Genomic DNA, 19266 nt, shown 5'->3' on the forward strand with positions numbered 1-19266 from the left:
AATCATTTCACCGTTCTTTGTTTCAAACACTTTCCTGCCTCTTTTATCTTCACCTCTTCCACCCCCACAATATCTCTCATACTGTCCCTATTGTGGAGCAAAGCCCACAGTATATCATTGCACCTGGGAGTGCCCACACCCTCCGGGCTACTCCCCTATTCCTTCACCTTCCCCTTCCTCCTGGGAGACTGCGCAGAGCAGTTCAGACCCGCAAGAGCAGCGACGGCTGATTCGGCGGGCACGCGGGGTGGCGCGAGCCAATGGGGCCCTGAACTAAGGGCTCCACCCTGCGAGGAAGTCGCCCAAACTCATGATAAATAAATGTTTTCTCTCTCTCTCTCTCTCTTTGAATGAAGTGTTTGGCCCAGGATATAAGGCATCGAGGACGGCAAGCGGTGATCTCCTCTTGGAGCTGCACAATCTGAAGCAAATTGAGAAACTGCCAAAGCTAATATCATTTGGGGAGACCCAATTAATAGTAACCGCGCACCGAATTTTGAACATCCCCCGCTGCGTTTTCTCGGGCGGTCATTATCTGGAGTTGACTGAGTCTGAACTCTTGGAAAGCTTCAGTGAGCAGAATTTTATCAATGTACAGATTTGAGTGGCGGCACAACACAGGACTATGGAAGTCAGGATGCACCCAGCAATACTCGAATGATCACCCGGCGAAGGGCCGCAAATGGAACATGGAAGTGACAGGAAACTAAAGCCTGTGATTTGCGCTTGCTATCTTTTAATCTGCAAAGCATCGTGAACAAAATAGCCGAAATTTAAGCGCTCCTTTATGACTCGACCCAGAGGTTAGGTTGCTGACAGAGACCTGGTTACATGCTGGAGCGTTCGATATTGAAATCGATACCCCATCCTACAACATATTTAGGCGTGACAGACAATCCTGAGGGGTGGAATTGTAATTGTACTTAAGGAGAGCAAAAACAGGACAATTTTAATTGCTATTCCGAAACACAAAGGCCTCTTCTGTAAAATAGATTTTTATGGTAATTCCATTGTTATCCGTATTGTATACCGCCCTCCGACGCAGATCCGGGAATTGTCGAGCAACTCCACGATTATGTACATCGTTTCCGAGCTAAGGACGTAACATTTGTGTTAGCCGGTGATATTAATTCACCATATTTTGATTGATCAACCATGATGACAATCCTTATGAATCCTGGGCACTCCGAGATTCTTATGAACATTGCACTTTCATGTAGTCTAGCACAGGTTGTTACTGCCCCCACTAGAATCACTGCTACTGCAAGACCTAATCTTGATTCATTGCTTGGAAGTTCTGTTATTACATGTGACTCTCTTGATGTCATGCATGGGCTTTCTCATCACGAGTTTATATTGGCCACCTCTTCCGTTCAAGAGTGTTCTGGCCAAAGCAATGGCGAGATTGTTGTGAAAGACGTCGACAGGGCGGAAGATGAGTGTATTTCACGCTATTTGGGAAAGAATCTGGATGGTTTCAAGTTGAAGATAACGTGAATGTTCTGTGGTGGAAACTCAAAAAGATTTGTCTTCATTGAATTGCCATGTTTGTTCCCGACAAGGTTAAGAAGAAAAAAACAGAACCCTAGGCCTTGATCTAACTAAGGCCTTTGACACCGTCACGCACAAAGCAATACTAAAACATCTCCAAAAGCTGGATGTAGGACGTAAAACTTTCGCGTACATCAATGGCTTCTTGACGGATCTTACCGCAAAGATTTCAATTGGAGAATCCAAATCGAATGTGCTCAAACTTGGTAATAGGGTACCCCGCAGGGGTATCCTATCTCCCTTTCTATTCAACGTGGCAATGATCGGTCTTCCTGCGAGACTCAAAAAGATGGAAGGACTTTGACAAAGCCTATACGTGGACGGCATCACCCTTTGGGTGGCGTGTGGAAGCGATGGGCATGTGGAAGATATCCTTCACACAGCAGTAAACACGGTCGAAGGCTACGTAAGAGACAAGGGACTGAGATGCTCCTCGCAAAAATCAGAACTTCTGTTGTATAGACTTACATAGCGGGGTGGAAAAGCGTTAAGGAAAGGCCGGGCATTGTGGTCACAGTAGAAGGCACCACGATACCGATAGTGCAGAGCCAGAGAATACTGGGACTCCGCATACCCGAATACGGCCATAAAGGAAAAACCATTAGACTAGTTGAAAATTAGGTTCAACAAACATTCAGATTATTAAAGCGGATAACCGAAAGGCACTATGACATGAAAGAGCACAATCTCATCCGAATAATAGAAACATTCGCAATCAGTCGCATTCTATATCTGGTCCCTTACCTCAAGCTCTACGCTGCGGAGAAAGCCACTATTAGAAGGGCGTAGAAGCAAGCGCTGGGACTTGCGGCAAATACGTCATACGAGAATTTCTTGGCGCTCGGTGTGCACAACACACTAGACGAACTTATTGAGGGGCAGCGAGTAGCGCAGTGTGAAATTCTTACACAGAGTTTGACGGTGAGACACATCTTAGATGACATTGGAATAACCTACGAAGCACAGCACGGAGTGCGGAGAAACATCCCAGCAAAAACAACGGAACATCTATCAATACCCCCAATACCCAGAAACATGTACCCGGAGATTCCCCAACATCGAAGAAACGCAAGAGTGAGAGCTCTTCACAATATATTTCGTAGTGCCAACGACGTGGCCCGTGTGGACGCCGCAGAGTAAGCAGATAGAGTATGTCAATGAGTTGTTACGAGTCCAGAGGGTGACTGCAGACTTGGTGGCACGATAAAACCATGGAAGGCGGTGGTTGTGGAGGAGGCTGCCTTTGCACTAAGAATAGCCTCCATGGAAGCTAACATCGTAGTACGCGACACCAAGATAGCCATCAAGAAGTATGCAACAGGAAGAATCTTGCTGTAAGCGCTGATTATTTAAAACAATTTTTCGGCAAGATAGCGACATTCACATTAGATAAGCACCCGCACAGTCCTTTTTTCCGGGGAACGAACTAGCGAACAACTTGGCTCGATAACTGACAGGCCGAGCAGGTGACACGCAGCAAATACAGCGAATTGAGAGAGACCGGATGACCAGCTTTAGCGAGATCACGAAACACCATAAATTGGGAAGGGCCCATTTCCCCCCGGTACACTCCTCGCTGAGTAAACTGCAAGCGACGGCATGGCGCCTCTTAACCGCTACTACCCGGACCTTTGCAAGGTCATGTGTGGATTCTGTAAAGAAAGGGTGGTCCTACAACATATGATTTCAGCTTGTCCTCGGAGACCCACAGAGAATAAAATAAACAAAACCAGAGACCAGTGGGAGACCGCGTTGCTCAGCTGTGCATTGGAGGAACAACTTAAGGAAATCCAGCAGGCCGAAGATGCCGCCAGGGCCTATAGGCTCGAGGCCATCATCTAGGTAGAGAGGCCCGGGCCTCAAAGCGGCTGTGCACAAATAAAGTTTATTTCTACTCCTGGGTTACGAGACATATAATTCACAAGAAATGAAAGCTTAAGAGTTTGAGACGCCCAGGAAGGCTTCGAGACTTCGCTGTTACCACACTATGTGCACTTGAAACTAAGGTTAAAATGCTAAAGACAATTTCTTCACTATCACCTTAGGCAATTTCCTCAAGGAAGCACCAGGCAAATCCAGTAGTATGTCATTAATGATCAACTGCTCACCAGTCTTGGATGCAAACGCGCGAACTGATAAAATTATTAGATATTTACAATCCGTATACGCCCGTAAAGGTACTGATCTTTTTGCCGAGCCAAAAGGGCTTTTTTCTTCTATGCCCGATGTCATTGTGAGTCGCAAAGGTATTCATAACTTACTGCTTAACCTTGATCCTAAAAACGCCGGCGGCCCTGGTAATATTCCTCATGTTCTCTTGCACCGTCACACAGAATGGATATCGCACTACTTGTTTGTCATTTATAATGCGTCAATAACTAAGTGTTCTCCTCCGTTAGACTCGAGAGGTGCTCGTATCATTCCAATATTCAATCAACTGATCGCTTGTGCGCATCAAATTCCCGCCCGATTTCCCTGACTTCAACAAGCTGCAAAATATTCGACCATATAATCTGCCGACACCTGCCCGTATTTCTCGAAGATTACGAACTGCTATCAGATGCCCAGCGCAGGTTTAGGCGCCGTTAGTCGACGGTGACGCAGATGCTACGCAAGTGTCATGATTTTGCGCTCGCGATCAATAACAAAGAACAGATCGATGCTATATGTTTAGACTATGCTAAAGAATTTGATAAAGTGCCTCATGATAAATTATTACAGAAACTCTACCCCATCGGAATAAAGAACAGGCTTATCGAATTCATTAGGGCTTGTCTAGAAAATAGGTATCAGTATGTACAAGTACACAAGTACTGCTCGGTTACTTTACAGGTGACATCAGGGGTACCGCAAGGGTCAGTTCTGGAACCGATGTTATTCCTAATTCATGTGAATAACAGTGTGAATATCATACACAGTGATATTAGGATAAAGCTTTTGCGGATGACAGCGTTCTTTACACCTCGGTAAGATCTGTAGGCGACCAAAATACGTTTATTAAAACATTCGCAGAAGTTTTAGGCTGGTGCAGGCAATGGGACACGTTCTTTAACGCTGACCAGTGCTCAGTTCTCCGTGCATGCAGGAAGAAAACCATTTTACAACATTCTTATTCTGTTGATGGCATTGTGGTTAAGAAATTACCGGCTCTTAAGTATCTCGGCATCACTATTACAGACAATCTCATTTGGGACCTTTGCATTGATATGGTCTGCACCAAAGCTTTTAAATCTCTCTGGTTCATTCGACGAAAGCTTTCGAATGCCCCTATGGACGTAATATTACCAGCATACAAAGCGTTCGTCCGCCCATGTCTTGAGTAAGTTTCGTGTATATGCGGCCCTTATTCAGAGAAAAAACATTGCCAAGTTAGAAAGAGTTCCGAGAAACGCGGCTAGATACATTTGCAACCGATATAAGCACGCTAACAGTGTGACAAGAAATGATTGTTTATCTTGGTATCGATACACTTAAAGCTAGATGCACCAAATGCAGATTAATATACTTTTTTTAATGTGTAACAACATAACACAAATCAGTAATCACAATTTCATTACTCCTCACAATCTGCGCACAACTCGCGTTTTGATAATGGCAAAATAGTACAGGAACACAATGCTCCTAAACTATACTATTAAATAATCATTTTTTTTCCGAAAACCAAAGGCGCCTAGAATAAATTAGCGAAACATATTGTAGACAGCGCAAGTGTCGGACCGATTCTTGCAAACTTGAAAATGCATTGGTAAAGGGTACTTGCATTGTGTTAAGTGCAGTGTTTCATGTTTTGATTTATTATATTTGGTTTTTATTGCCGTTTTTCTGGATGTTGGATGTATTTTCATTTGTTCCTACTCCTGCTTGGAGTCAAGAGACTTTGCAGTGTACCTAAAAAAATAAATAAAAAATATTTCAGGAGAAATAAAACGAAGCGGGATCGCAAAGAAATTTATAACAAGCACCGGATACTCACTTTAGGTTCAACTGCCCTGCCCGAGTCCATCATGGCCAGGCACATCAAGCTTTGCGTTACGCCATACCTGCCAAAAGCCTTCGATGTCTTAAATTCCAGCGTTTCGGCCACAGTTCGCAGAGCGCCAAGGGCGCGGTTGTGTCCAGCGCCTCGCAAGAGGCAAGTGCGTTGGCCGCGTCCAGTGTGCTGACCCTGCTGCCACCACTGGCATACCAACGCATTCCATCGCCACTCATAAGGTTTCCGGAGTACCTTTTGACCCCACACAGGAGCAGACTTTGTCCGATGTCGTAGATGGCTTTATCGCCCAGACGTTAACAGTTTCCGAATGCGCCCAGCTTCTACGCTTTTTCAAGAAGGTTCGTTATTTCGACTGCCTGCATGTTTCCTTGGACCGCACATCAAGTGTTTGTCATCGCAGCCATAGGGGTACCTGCGCGCCACTGCGACAAAGGTTATAACGTGTATCTGCGACAGAGCGTCGTGTTATCGATGACCAAGTCGCTGCCATGCTCAAGCGCAGCGTTATTCAACCGTCGAAAAGTTCCTGGGCCTCTCCAGCTCTTGTTGAGAAGAAGGATGGATCCATTTGATTCTGTGCCAATTACCGAGGTCTTAACAAAACATATCGCAAACATGTTTACCCTATGCCGAGAATGTACGATGCCCTTGACTTACGCAGTGGCTATCGGTAAGTTTGCATGGTACCAGAAGACCAACCTAAAACGGCCTTTGTAACAACAGGGGCCCTATATGAACTTCGCGTCATGACTTTCGGCGTTTGCAGCGTCCCTGCAACATTTCAGCGCATGATGGACCTCCTTTAACATCTTCTCAAGCGGAAAACTCGCATCTGCTACTTAGATGATGTGGTTATTTTTCAGCTCGATTTTCCAACTCATCTCCATCGGCTAGAGGAAGTGTTGCAGTGCCTATGCGACGCCGGCCTTCAGCTCAGGCTCAAGAAATGCCACTACGGCACAAATCAGCTCACTATCTTTAGCCGTGTAGAATGTAAAGACGGTATTATTCCTGACGCCGCCACGCTGCGTGCAGCTGATGATTTTCTCAACATTTTCTCCGTAAAGAAACCTCGCAGCTTGCTCGGTCTCTGTTCCTACCGTTGGCGTTTTATTTGGAATTTCGAGACCATCAACCCCCCGCTTGAATCGGCTGCTATAGACCGATATCATCAATTACGCAAGGTCGCCCACTTGTTATGATGCCTTCTATGTGTTGCGTTGTCTACTAACTTTGCGGCAATACTGACCTGCAGTAGTACGTTAGTGCATAAGCAAGCCGCATCCTCATCAAAGTAGAGACAAATTAGTCCATAACGGAGAAGAAATTTTTCGCATTAATGTGGGCACTTGATAAATTTCGACCCTACCTCTATCGCCGTCCTTTCGGCGTAAATGCTGACCGCCATGAACTTTGTTGGCTGTCCCCGCTGAATGATCCCTCATGCCGATTAGCTCGCTGTACTCTGCTATTGCAAGACTTCTAATTGCGTGTTGTCATCAGGTATGGGCGACGCCATGCCGATGCTGACGCAATTTTCCGTTCGTCCGTGTAACCGAAAGCGCTGCCTGCCTGTCTGTCGTTGACGAAGTACTTTCGCTCCCAGGGGGCTGCGACATGTCTCTGAAGAAACGCAAGGATGCCTCGATTAACGTTCTAATCCGCTTCAACTCAAGCCCGTCGACTCTTCCTCCACCCTGTGGAGATTTGCACTGCCAAGCTTCTCACTTCTGAAGTCAGGATAGTCTTCTACATCATAAAAATAACGTCTCTGACATACGCGATGGTTGCAGGTCTTACTTCCACAACTTAAATGATATTGCGTGACAAAAAACGACACGGACGTGAGAGAAGACGACACACCAAGCGATGAAGCGAGCCCCGTTGCACTTGGTGTGTCGTCTTCTCTCACGTCCGTGTCGTTTTTTGTAGCGCTATATAATTTAGGTGATGGATTACCAGCTTGCCCGGAATGCTGCTCTCATTAAGCTCTTACTTCCACATCTTTGTGGCGAAAGTGTTATGCCTTGCACACTAATCCACATTGCGCACATGCGGGTGTCTTCAGGGCGTCAACCCAGCTTCGCTCTGGGGTTTATTGAGGTTGGCATATACACCTTTGTGTGGAAGTATATTCGACTTTGCCCTCAGTGCGAACGCCGCAACCTTCTTGCTCAGCATTTGTCTGATCCACTTCAGCGAATCCCTTTCCCTTCCAGGCCTTCCATCACATTGGCATTAACCTGTATGAGCCCTTCCGAGCAGGGCTTCCGGAAACCGCGGGATAGGCCTGGCCATCGGCCACTTGATGCGATAAGCGAAAAGTGATTCTACCTGCTGCCACAACTCGTGTAATAACATCCTTCCTCTAGAAAACCTTATTCTCCGCTACGGCGCACCTCGCGAAATTTTCAGTGGTAGAGGACGGAGTGTTCATCTATGAAGTCGTAAACGTTCTCCTTGCAGAATGTCGCATCGTTCAACGCACCACCATCGCCTACCAGCCTCAAGCAATTGGTTTGACAGAAAGAACTAGCCCCACCTTCGGCGACATGCTGTCCGAATACGTCACCTATGATCACACTAACTGGGAGCTTATTCTGCCATTGATCACGTATGCCTGAAAACTCAACCACAGGCCATCACAAAGGTTTCGCACTTTTCCTCTTGTATGGCGGTGAGCCTTAGACTGCAACCAACACCATTTTCCCAAACAGACCTGACTCATCCGAATGTATGCTCATTCTCTTAAGCCGCCTCCGCGTCGAGGGATGCCGTCAGCTAACCCTTTCCTTTACAACCGTCCACCAATGGCAACGAAAATCTCGACGTGACTATGACCACCCATGCTGTAACTTTCTTGCAGACTCACTTCTTGTGTGGCTTTGGCTTCCAGCTGTTCCTGCTGGTCTCTCATCCAAGCTTGTCTCCAAATATAAGGGACCCTACCATGCCCAGAGATCTCCTATGAACTATATTGTCGAGCCCAACACGCCAGCACACGCCAACGCTGCCATAGTCGTGAAACCGTCCACAGCGCCTGAAGCCGTTTTACGACCTTATCATACTATGCTCGCCATGAGATGCGAGGTTGGCTCCTTTTCCCCATGGCGGATGATTGCAGTGAAGAAGAATGCTCGTCGCTGCAGCCACACCGCCGGTATCCGGGCAGGCATGAACTCCTGTTTTCCTGGGATGCTCTGGCTGAATAAGGCTGCCAAGCTGCCTTCGTGGTGTGTCCTTTGCTCGTGTGAGAATGTGCTTCAGCAAGCAAAATGGATCGAGTAGAACGCAAGCGGAATAGAATGCCAGTCGAGTGCCCACTGGGGCACTCGACGCGTTTTATCACGACATCATTTATATGAAGGCTCCAGGCGGCCTTTCGCTGTCATCGACTAAACACCTGAAAAAAGTTTGGGCAGAAACTGCCCGCTGGGTAATTGTCATAAATTCCACAGCCTTCTAGGCAATCGTTGCCTATGAAGATTACATTCTACCCTTGAAACCAAGAATGCGTATTTTAAGAAATCACCAACTCCAAAAAATACCACGCACACAATGACAAGTGTCTCAGTATACTTGTTACCAACTATCTTGTGCTTTTAAAACAAGATAAATGTCGTTGTAATGTGATTTTTCAAGCAAGCGCACGTGCCGAAATCGACAAGATTATATGTGCCGGCTCGAGGGAGGCGAGCGCCTGAGCAGGAAAGAGCCTAGACGTGGAGAATGAAGGTGAAGATAAAAATCGCGGGCCGCGCATAGCGGGCAAAGCACGGGGCAAAACTACACCACCTATATAAAGTCTAAGTGACGTTGAGTGAAGCAGGTTAGATGTAAGGAGGTGAAGCGACGGTAGGCGGAGGCTTGCTGGATGGACATCCTCTTGCAGCTAAGGCGAGTTCTATGTCCGCCATGAACCAGCCAGATTCTTAACGTTATCGTAAGGCCGCGCCCCGAGCGAGAAGGACGGAACAGCTACGCAAACGGCGGCAGCCCGAGCGGGATTCGACCGACCCCAAGGACGTCGCCAATCGACGGGCACGAGCTGAACAACTCCGGCAAAATGCGCGATCTTGACGTGGCCAGGAGACCCCAGAAGAGGAAGGAGATGAACAAAAATTTTAAAAAATAAGCACTGGCTTAGCTCGGCTGGGCCAGGATATACATAGCGTGAGCTAAGGTTCAGCTGGTTATTCTTCGATATAGTCAGTCAATCAGGGAGCCTTGACGTCATCAACGGCATCTTGCTGTTAGTGCTGCTGAAATGGTCGGGCCCCTCGCTCAGCCTCGTGGTGACACCGCTTCGCTTGACGTTCCTCCCTTTGCTCGGGTGTCTCCGTAGCATGTTTAGCGTTCTTTAGTTCGTTCTTCCTACGCTCAAGCGCTAATTGCCAGGCAACCACTTCGGGATCCAATGAGTTAAGTTTCTCCATTCTTCTGCGCCACTGAGCAGCAATTCCGCTGTCTTTCTCCATGGCTGTGCCACACTGGCAAACGCCCCGCTACATGTATACCCCTCAATGATACTTCTGTGCATGCACACAAAATCAGAGGCGCTAACAAGCATCTCTGGGGCTACTGCGCTACAGAGGCGCACAGCTGGGCACGCGCCGGCGCCAGCGCGTCTGCCGCGGTTATGACGTCACTCCTCTGGAATGCGCAGACCGGCGAGGCGCGCAGTACCGGCTCCGGCGCGCCAGGTGTGCGCCCTCTGACCTCACTGCTCCTCCCGCACGCGCAGTAGGACTCTCCGGGAGCCGCGCGAAACTGCTCAACCTCACGAGACATTCATTTGAGGGATCGCCAGCTGTTTGCGCGTAGGCGCGAGTAAGAGTGTGCGAGAGAGAGAAAATCTGGAGCCTTTTGCTCCTTGAATATATGACTCTGCCTAGGCACTACGGAGAAGATTTCTACGACGGTGTGTGTCCCTAGGCGTGCCGGCGTTGCCCGTGGGGTTATTTGTTTACGCCAGGACGCTGTCTGACGGCCCGGCAAAATAGGTGAAGCAGTGGGCACTGACAGCCGATTTGGCGACCGCTCGCACCTGCGGCGATCGTGCTAATTCAATCGTGGCGGATTATAGCTTTCTCGCGCCTTAATTGCGGCAATGTACATTGTAAATAGCATCACAGATGTTTCTGAGGGAGAAGTAGCGACCGTAGTAGAGCCCGCGCCGCATGTATTGGAAACATAGCAAACCGTGGTTGAACGCGAATGAGTGAGAGACCGTCAGTGACGATGACTGACTCAGCACCAGCGCCGCAGGTGCGAGAAAGTCGTTCCGACGTACCTTCAGAGGCGAAGTTGTGGCTGATGTTGCAGAAGTCGCGAGGCGCGGTAGTGCGTGACTTAGCGTCACAAGTTGGCGGCTGGGCCTAATTATATTTTCTCAATCGCGCTTTTTACTCATTGTAACAACGTGTCACTGTGTCCCATTATTGGCGGCGACTCCAGGACACCAAAGCGGCGGACACCAATGCTAGAACCCGAACTGGTCCGTGTGTTCGAGCTCATGGAGGCCTGCGTGTGCGAGAGGTGCATAAGATCGGTTGTCAATCTCGCGGACACACAATGTTTTTTTATGCGAACACCCCCGGCACGCTTCAGCTTCGCGGCCCCAACCCACGGGCCGTTCTGCTTCCAGCCTTGATCCCTCCGCTACCCCGTGGGTGCCCTGGAGATTCTGCGCCGCCTGCTTTATTATAACCTCAGGTGCTCTCGCCGATTACATGTGCCATCCTGGAGAAGTACTTGCAAAAAATGCAATATATCGTTGCGACGAAAAAAGCGACCTGTGACTAATAAAGCACCAGTCAGAACATTACCTCTTCAGACACAGCGATCACCAAGGGCTGTCTGCGCCCACTGCCTCACGGCGTGGGCAGCCAGCGGCTGTGCGCAAAGAAACCCGACCGCGCTCCGCAATGCCGGCATGTCTGAAGACAAACGAATACAAAGCGTGCTAAAAAACCTCTTCCGTAGTGCCTAGGCAGAGTCATATATTGAAGGAGCAAAAGCCCCCAAATTTTCTCTCTTGCACCCGCTCTTACTCCCGCCTGCGCACAAACGATTGGCAATACCTCAAATGAACGTCTCGTCTCAACCTCGGCAAGTGTAGCTCAGGCTACAATAATGTGATTAGTACATAATTCGAGCGCTCAAACTAATGAAGACAGTGCATTTTGCTTTCTGTGCCTCACTACTTTTCTAAGGACAGTTGACATTTTAAAATTGATGGCTACGGGAGCGCATTATCTAGGATTCTATATAGTGGCTAGAATTGATTGGCAGTGTGACGGGCGGGAGCCGGTTTGCACATAGAGGAGCGTTGAACGTTGTAGATGGCGCTATTTGCAGCTGGTGTACAGTTCTCACGGCTTTTAGAGGGCAGCTAGCACGCACGTCGCTTTCACATTGCTTCGCGTTTTATATTTATTATAATTCGTGGTGCCAACATCACGAAGTGTTTCTTACTATGAGCTGCGTCATTAAGAAGGGGGACGCTTCTTCGGAGAGGACACAATAGAAAGGTGCGTTATTGCCAACGCCAGAACGCGCAGCGGATGTTTAGCCATGCGATTAAATAAGGAGGGAAATCACATCCATAACAAACAAAACTCCGACTTTCCACTTTTTTCATGAGGTCATCTGCCACAATTGTATTCAGTGAGCGCAGAAAAAATCGTACGCGGAAGCAGATCGAAACAACGCTGGGGCTGCGCGCAATAAACCGGTGAATAACATCACCGCGTCGTTCAGTTCACTATATACATAGGCGTCCGCATGTGCCAGCAACATGCCCTCTGAAAAGGTTTATGTTTGTAAAAAAATTGTATACATATTTGGGCGCTTTGACAAGCCTCAACATACGCTAACCGTTTTCCGTCGCGGGTTCATACAGAAGACGAGAGAAAATACCTTATTACATAGTAGAGTAATCCACATGCACACATCAGACCGAGCTTAGCTACCATTCTACTTTGCTCTACTTCACTCTGGTTGCGTTCAAATATTCCTGGCGCTCCCTTTGAAGAGCCTTGTCCTTAATCAAAGATTCTATGAAAAAGTGCAGCCTAGTTAACACCGCAAACTGGATAATTTTTGCAGTGAGCTCTTTGAGATGGAGCCTACATCCTACTTCCCGGAGTGGTAAATTCCTTAAGAAATGCAGCAAATCTTGCACACTGAAAGCATAAAGCTTCTCTGCTGAAAACTAATAATGGGAAAATATCCACTAGCAGATTAATGAGCGTGGCTTACTCATGTTCAGGGTACAATAAGCCTCCCCTGTCGAATGTTTGCGTGAACACGCTGTCTGCATTACATTCAACTGCTTCTTTGTCGACTGGTGCGCTGGTAAGTACTTTCCCGTTTATCAAATGTCATGAAATATTGTGGCTGACAGAAGCGGTCTTTTTACGCCCTTTGCCATTTTAGTTCAAGCAAATATTCCTCGCTGCCCTTCGCTCTTTTAGAAGTTCATGCTGGCGTCGACAGACTATTCTTTGCCAAACAATTGTCATGTCCGTTCACTTTGCTTCGTGGGGAGTGCCTTGGCCACATCCAGTGTGCTGACGCTGCTGCCACCACTGACATGCAACTGATTCCATGGCCACTCATGAAGTCTCCGGAGGGCCCTTTAACATCACGCAATATCAGACTTCGCCCGATGTCCTAGATAGCAACGTGCTGGCGCGTTGACAGTTTCCGAATGCGCCCAACTTCTACGCTTTCTCAAAACGTTTCGTTCTTTCGACTGCCAGCATGTTCCCTTGAGCCACACGTCAACTGTTTGTCATCGCATCGAGACGGGTACCAGTGCGCCGCTGCGCCAAAGACCATATCGCTTATCCGCGACAGAGCGCCGTGTTATCGATGACCAAGTAGCTGACATGCTCAAGCGCAGCGTCATTCAGCCTTCGGACAGCCCCTGGGCAACTCCCGTTGTTCTGGTTAAGAAGAAGGATGGATCGATACGATTCTCTGTCGGTTACCGTCATCTTAACAAAATCCCTCTTCCGAGAAGTGACGACGCACTTGACTGTCTCCAAGGCGCGGATTTCTTCTCTTCTATAGAATTGCGCAGCGGCTATTGGCAAGTCCATATGGCATCCGAAGGCCACTCTCAAACAGCCTTTCTAACACCGGATGGCCTATACGAGTTTTGTAGCATGCCTTTCAGGCTTTGAAACGCCCCCGCAACATTTGAGCGTATGATGGACAATCTGTTGCGTAGTCTCAAGTAGCAAACGTGCCTGTGCTACTTACATGATGTGGTTCTTTTTTTGCCCGATTTTCTCACCCATCTCTGTAGGCTGTAGGAAATGTTGCAGTTCCTAACCGCCGCCGGTCATCGGCTCAACCGGACTAAATGCCACTTTGGCGCAAGTCAGCTCACCGTCCTTGGCCATGTAGTATCTAAATACGGTATTCTTCCTGTCGGCACCAAGCTCCGTGCAATAGTCGATTTTCTCAAACCTTCCTCCGTAAGAGAATTTCACAGTTTCCTTGGCATGTGTTCTTAATTTCGCCGCTTCATTCGGAGTTTTGCGTCCATCAGCGCTCCCTTGAATCAGCTTCTACGGAGGGACTTGAATGACTACGCCTGGTCGTCCGCTTGTGAGGATGCCTTCCAAGAGTTGCGACGTCTACTCACCTCGCCACATATACTGCTTGACTTCAACCTGGCAGCTCTGACCGAAGTATACACCGTGGTACAGGACTCGTCGCTGCGCTAGCGCGGCGCAAATCTGGATTCGTCGAGTACGTTGCTGCATACGCAAGCAGCACCCTCAACAAAGCCCAGAAAAATTATTACATTACAGAGAAGGAATGCTTGGCCATAATTTGGGCACTTCGTAAATTTCGACCCTACCTCTATGGCCGCCGCTTCGACATGATTACAGACCACCATGCACTTTGTTGGCTATCCACGTTGAAGGACCCCTCATGTCAATTAGCTCGCTGGGCTTTGCGGTTGGAATATTTCAATGGGCGCGTTGTCTACAGGTCTGGCCGCCGCCACACCGATGCTGACGCCCTTTCCCTTTGGCCCGTGCCAACCGAAAGCGATGCCTGCCTCTCTGCCGTTGACCAAGTACTTTCTTTCCCTGCAGGCTGCGACATGACTTCGGAGCAACGCAAGGATGCCACGGATTAACGCTCTTATCTGTTTCCTTTCAAACCCGTCGACTGTTCCTTCACCTTCTCGAGCTTTGCGCCGTCAAGCATCTCACTTCGAAATTCGGGATGGCCTTCTCTACCACCGGAATTACGTCTCTGACGTCCGCAAGGGGTTGCTCGTCATACCTCGATATCTTCGTCATGAAATATGTTCTGCCTTTCACACTGACCCGCAGTGTTCACATGCGGGTGGCTTCAAGACGTACACCCGGCTTCGCTTCAGGCTTTATAGGCGTGGCAAGTACACCTTTGAGTGCAAGTACAGTCGGTCGTGCCCTCACAGCCAACGCCGCAAGGTTCCTGCTCAGCAAGTCTCTGGTACACTGCAACCAATCCCGTGCCTTGCCAGGCCCTTCGATCGCATTGGCATTGACTTTTATGGACCCCTTCCGAGCACGGCTTTTGGGGACAACCGCTGGATAGTCGTCGCAATCGAACATTTGACACGACACGCAGAAACAGCTGTTCTACCTGCTGCCACCACTCGCGATATGAAATCCTTCCTCCTGAAAAACCTTATTTTCCGTCACGGTGCACCTGGCGAACTTTTAAGTGATAGAGGACATGTGTTCCTCTCCGAAGTCGTAAACCCGCTCCTTTCAGAATGCCGCATTGTTCTTCGCACCACCACTGCCTACTATCCGCAAACTAATTATCTGCCAGAAAGATTTAAGCGCACTCTTGGCGACATGACCTCCAAATACGTCGCCTCTGATCACACTGGTTGGCACCTCATTTTACCATTCATCACGTTCGCCTACAACACTGCACCACAGGCGACCACAAACTTCTCCCCATGCTTCCTCTTGTATGGCCTCGAATCTTGGACTACCGTCGATCCCATTCTTCCCTAGAGACCCGACTCATCTGAAAGTACGCTCCTCTCTGAAGATGCCCGCCGCGCAGTGGAATGCCGTCAGCTCGCCCGTTCCTTTACAGCCATCGACCAATGGAAACAAAAATCTAGACTTGATGATCACCCGCATTGTCGCTTTCTTCCACGCTCCCTTGTGTTGCTTTGGGTTCCCGCCATTCCTACTGGACTCCCATCCAAACTTGTCTCCAAATATCAAGGACCCTACCCTGTTATAGCGCAGACGTCGCCTGTGAACTATATTGTCAAGCCTGCCACGCCACCTACGGACCAACGCTGTCATGGTCATGAAACAGTCAACGTATAACGCCAGCAGCCGTATTACGACCCCATGATTCCATGTTCACCATGAGTCGCCAGGATGTCTCCTTTTCTTGTGGGGGGCGATACACTCACACACACACACACACACACACACACACACACACACACACACACACACACACACACGCACACACACACACACACGCACGCACGCAAACACACACATATATATATATATATATATATATATATATATATATATATATATATATATATATATATATATATATATATAGTCATATAATGAGAATCCAGCAGACACTGACATCAAGTACACCATAGGGGAAATTGCATGTGCTTAATAAATGAAAATATTGTAATGATAAATTAAGGAAATTAAAGTGGATGAAAAAACACTCCCAGGGTTCTACTAGTACACATAAATACCCAAGAATGTGGATGGGGAAACGCCGCCGCGGTAGCTCAATTGGTAGAGCATCGCACGCGACATGCGAAGGTTGTGGGTTCGGTTCCCACCTGCGGCAAGTTGTTTTTTCATCCACTTTAATTTCCATTAATTTATAATTACTTTATTTTCATTTATTAAGCACATGCAATTTCCCCTATATTGTACTTGGTGTCAGTGTTTGTTGGCTTCTCATTATATGACTAAGAAATATCGGGTCCCTCGGTTAACCCCCTTTCTTCTCGTTTATTACATAACGAGGGTCTCAAATCCGGCAACATTGATGCCTTCAGGTAGCATATGTGGGTTTATTGACCAGTTGCCTTCACCCGAAAAGATCACGTTCTCGTAACGCCTGCGGCAAAAAAGACGTCCGCGTCCGCCGCCAAGGTCTGTGAGTGGGGGCGCTGGCTAACACTCCCAGGGTTCTACTAGTACACATAAATACCCAAGAATGTGGATGGGGAAACGCCGCCGTGGTAGCTCAATTGGTAGAGCATCGCATGCGACATGCGAAGGTTGTGGGTTCGGTTCCCATCTGTGGCAAGTTGTTTTTTCATCCACTTTAATTTCCATTTATTTATCATTACTTTATTTTCCTTTATTAAGCACATGCAATTTCCCCTATGTTGTACTTGGTGTCAGTGTTTGTTGGCTTCGCATTATATGACTATTAAATATCGGGTCCCTCGGTTAACCCCCTTTCTTCTCGTTTATATATATATATATATATATATATATATATATATATATATATATATATATATAGCAACAAGAGAACTCAATTTCTCATGTGGCACCTCCTAATGTCGGCTCCCGACATATATTGCGTAGATACCGCTCTAAATCATCGACTAACACTGGTGGCGGAAATTCTCCGAAAAAGGATATATTCCCTGCACGCAAAATCAAGGCTGGCAAGAGCCGAACCGCAGCACGTCCTTGCACACCAGCGTGCTTCAGCGCTTCTAGTAGCGCCGGGAAATTTCATCGCTCATCGCGCCTCTCTCTCCCATGGCACAGCTACGCCGCCCGTCCCACTGCTCCCTTCTAGCCACCGTACATTCTATTGCAATGTTGGAGAAGGCTTCCGAAGCAGAGTCTACACTTACGGCTACCGCAAAATAATTTTCATTCAACTTTTCCCAGGGCTTCCGAAGGTAACATAGAAAGCTTCAGTTTAAACGGTCTATGCTGTTGACGGGTGTAATTAAAATGCAGCTTGTGCTCCGCACTTCACCCGAAAGTTAGAGCACCCTTCTCATGAAAATCCTCGAGCAAGCAACCCCCCCCCCCCAAAAAAAAAACTAAAACTTCGCGCCATAGTAACATATTCCTCACGCGACGCCGATTCATGTGTGTGCAACAAACATGACAGATGCACCGATAATATAGCATAGAGGCACTGCTGTCTGTTCCTCTTGCACTTCTACACGCATCAGATGCTAGGCACTTCCAGCGTCAGGCGCATGAACGCGCAGGAGCGAGTTTCCTTGAGGGGGCGCATGGACGTATAGTGCGGGTTCACATTGTCAAGTGTTTGTACGGTACACACGCCCACAATTGCGTCTTTTCTTTGCAGAGGTGCCATTACCGGACGGATCGCTGCTGTGCACACTAAGGGCAGGCTTCTCGAGGAAATGGTACAAGTTTCCACCCGATGGACTCTGCACCATCATCACGTTTGATTCGTTGTACGAGGAAGGTTACACATTGGCACCGCCTTACAAGGAAGACTTCCAATACTTCATAGAAACGTCTGCGCAGGCACAGCTATCTGAATTTGGCATCGGTATCGAGCAGGAGTAAGTGCATCTACATTCATGGCAGTGACCCTAGAAGATTTGCAGCATGCTGCTTTAAGAGAAAGCGTTAACTGCGGAACTTCCATTTAAGTAAATAACAACGCAAAAATCATTTTTCTAGACAACACTGCAGCACTTCGTAGTAATTTTGGCGTGTTTAAACAGAAGTTGAAATTTACAGACTGCCTGACGTAGCTTGGGCTTACATGCCATTACTTTTTTTTGTAAATATTGTTAAGTATTGCGCGGCTCAAAAAAAAAAGAACTCAAGTGTGAAGTTCAAGATCGTGCAACCCAGAAATTAAAAAGAATACATGATAGATTAATAAAGTGCACCTACGAATACTTCTTATCAACATCAGCCAATTTTATGTCCACTGCAGGAAGACGGCCTCTCCACGCGATCTCCAATTACCCATGTCCTGTGCCAACCGATGCCAACTAGCACCCGCACATTTCCTAATTTTTTCACACCACGTAGTCTCCCCCCGTCCTTTACTGCGCTTCGACCGATCCAACCTGCACGTTACATGATTTGCGTAGCGCCATTATTTTTCTCCTTGTGACAATTGGAATAACGGCTATACCTGTTTGCCCTCTGATCCAAACCGCTCTCTTTCTGTCGAAACGTTATGCGTAGCACTTTTCGTTCCATCGCTCTTTGCCCGGTCCTCAATTTGTTCTCAAGCTTTGTCAGTCTCCAAGTTTCTGCCCCATATGTCAGCACCGGTAACGTGAACTGATTGTACACCTTCCTTTTTAATGATAATAGTTAGCTTCCAGTGAGAAGCTGACAAAGAGGAGGAGGAGAAATAAGCTTTTATGTGCACAGCAGGTCTGAGAGCTGGGCCTCTACCTAAATGACGGCCTCGAGCCCTTGGGCCCTGCCGGCATCTTCGGCCTGCTGGAATGCCTTGAGTTGGTCTTCCGGTGCACAGCTGAGCAACGCGGTCTCCCACTGCTCTCTGCTCTTAATTATATTTTTCTGTGTGGGTGTACGAGGACAAGCCATAACCATATGTAGTAGGTCCGCCCTTTCTTGACAGAATCGACATCAACCCGTGTAAAGGTCCGTGTAGTAGCGGTGGTAGGACACCGGGTTCGGATATGTATTTGTTTGTAGGAG

The 19266-nt window shown here is 47.8% G+C and overlaps 1 protein-coding gene across 4 annotated transcripts in view; it reads left to right on the forward strand.

Annotated features, from left to right (window-relative positions):
• Positions 1-19266, forward strand: part of LOC139053363 (uncharacterized) — a 200738-nt gene that overhangs the window by 66669 nt on the left and 114803 nt on the right. For all 4 annotated transcript variants that reach the window (XM_070530374.1, XM_070530375.1, XM_070530376.1 and 1 more), the window contains one exon: positions 17918-18140. In XM_070530374.1, coding sequence (XP_070386475.1) covers positions 17918-18140 — 223 coding nt within the window. The remainder of the gene's footprint in view (positions 1-17917; positions 18141-19266) is intronic.

This window comes from Dermacentor albipictus, unplaced genomic scaffold (genome assembly GCF_038994185.2).
Source record: "Dermacentor albipictus isolate Rhodes 1998 colony unplaced genomic scaffold, USDA_Dalb.pri_finalv2 scaffold_98, whole genome shotgun sequence".
Lineage (NCBI taxonomy): Eukaryota > Metazoa > Arthropoda > Arachnida > Ixodida > Ixodidae > Dermacentor > Dermacentor albipictus.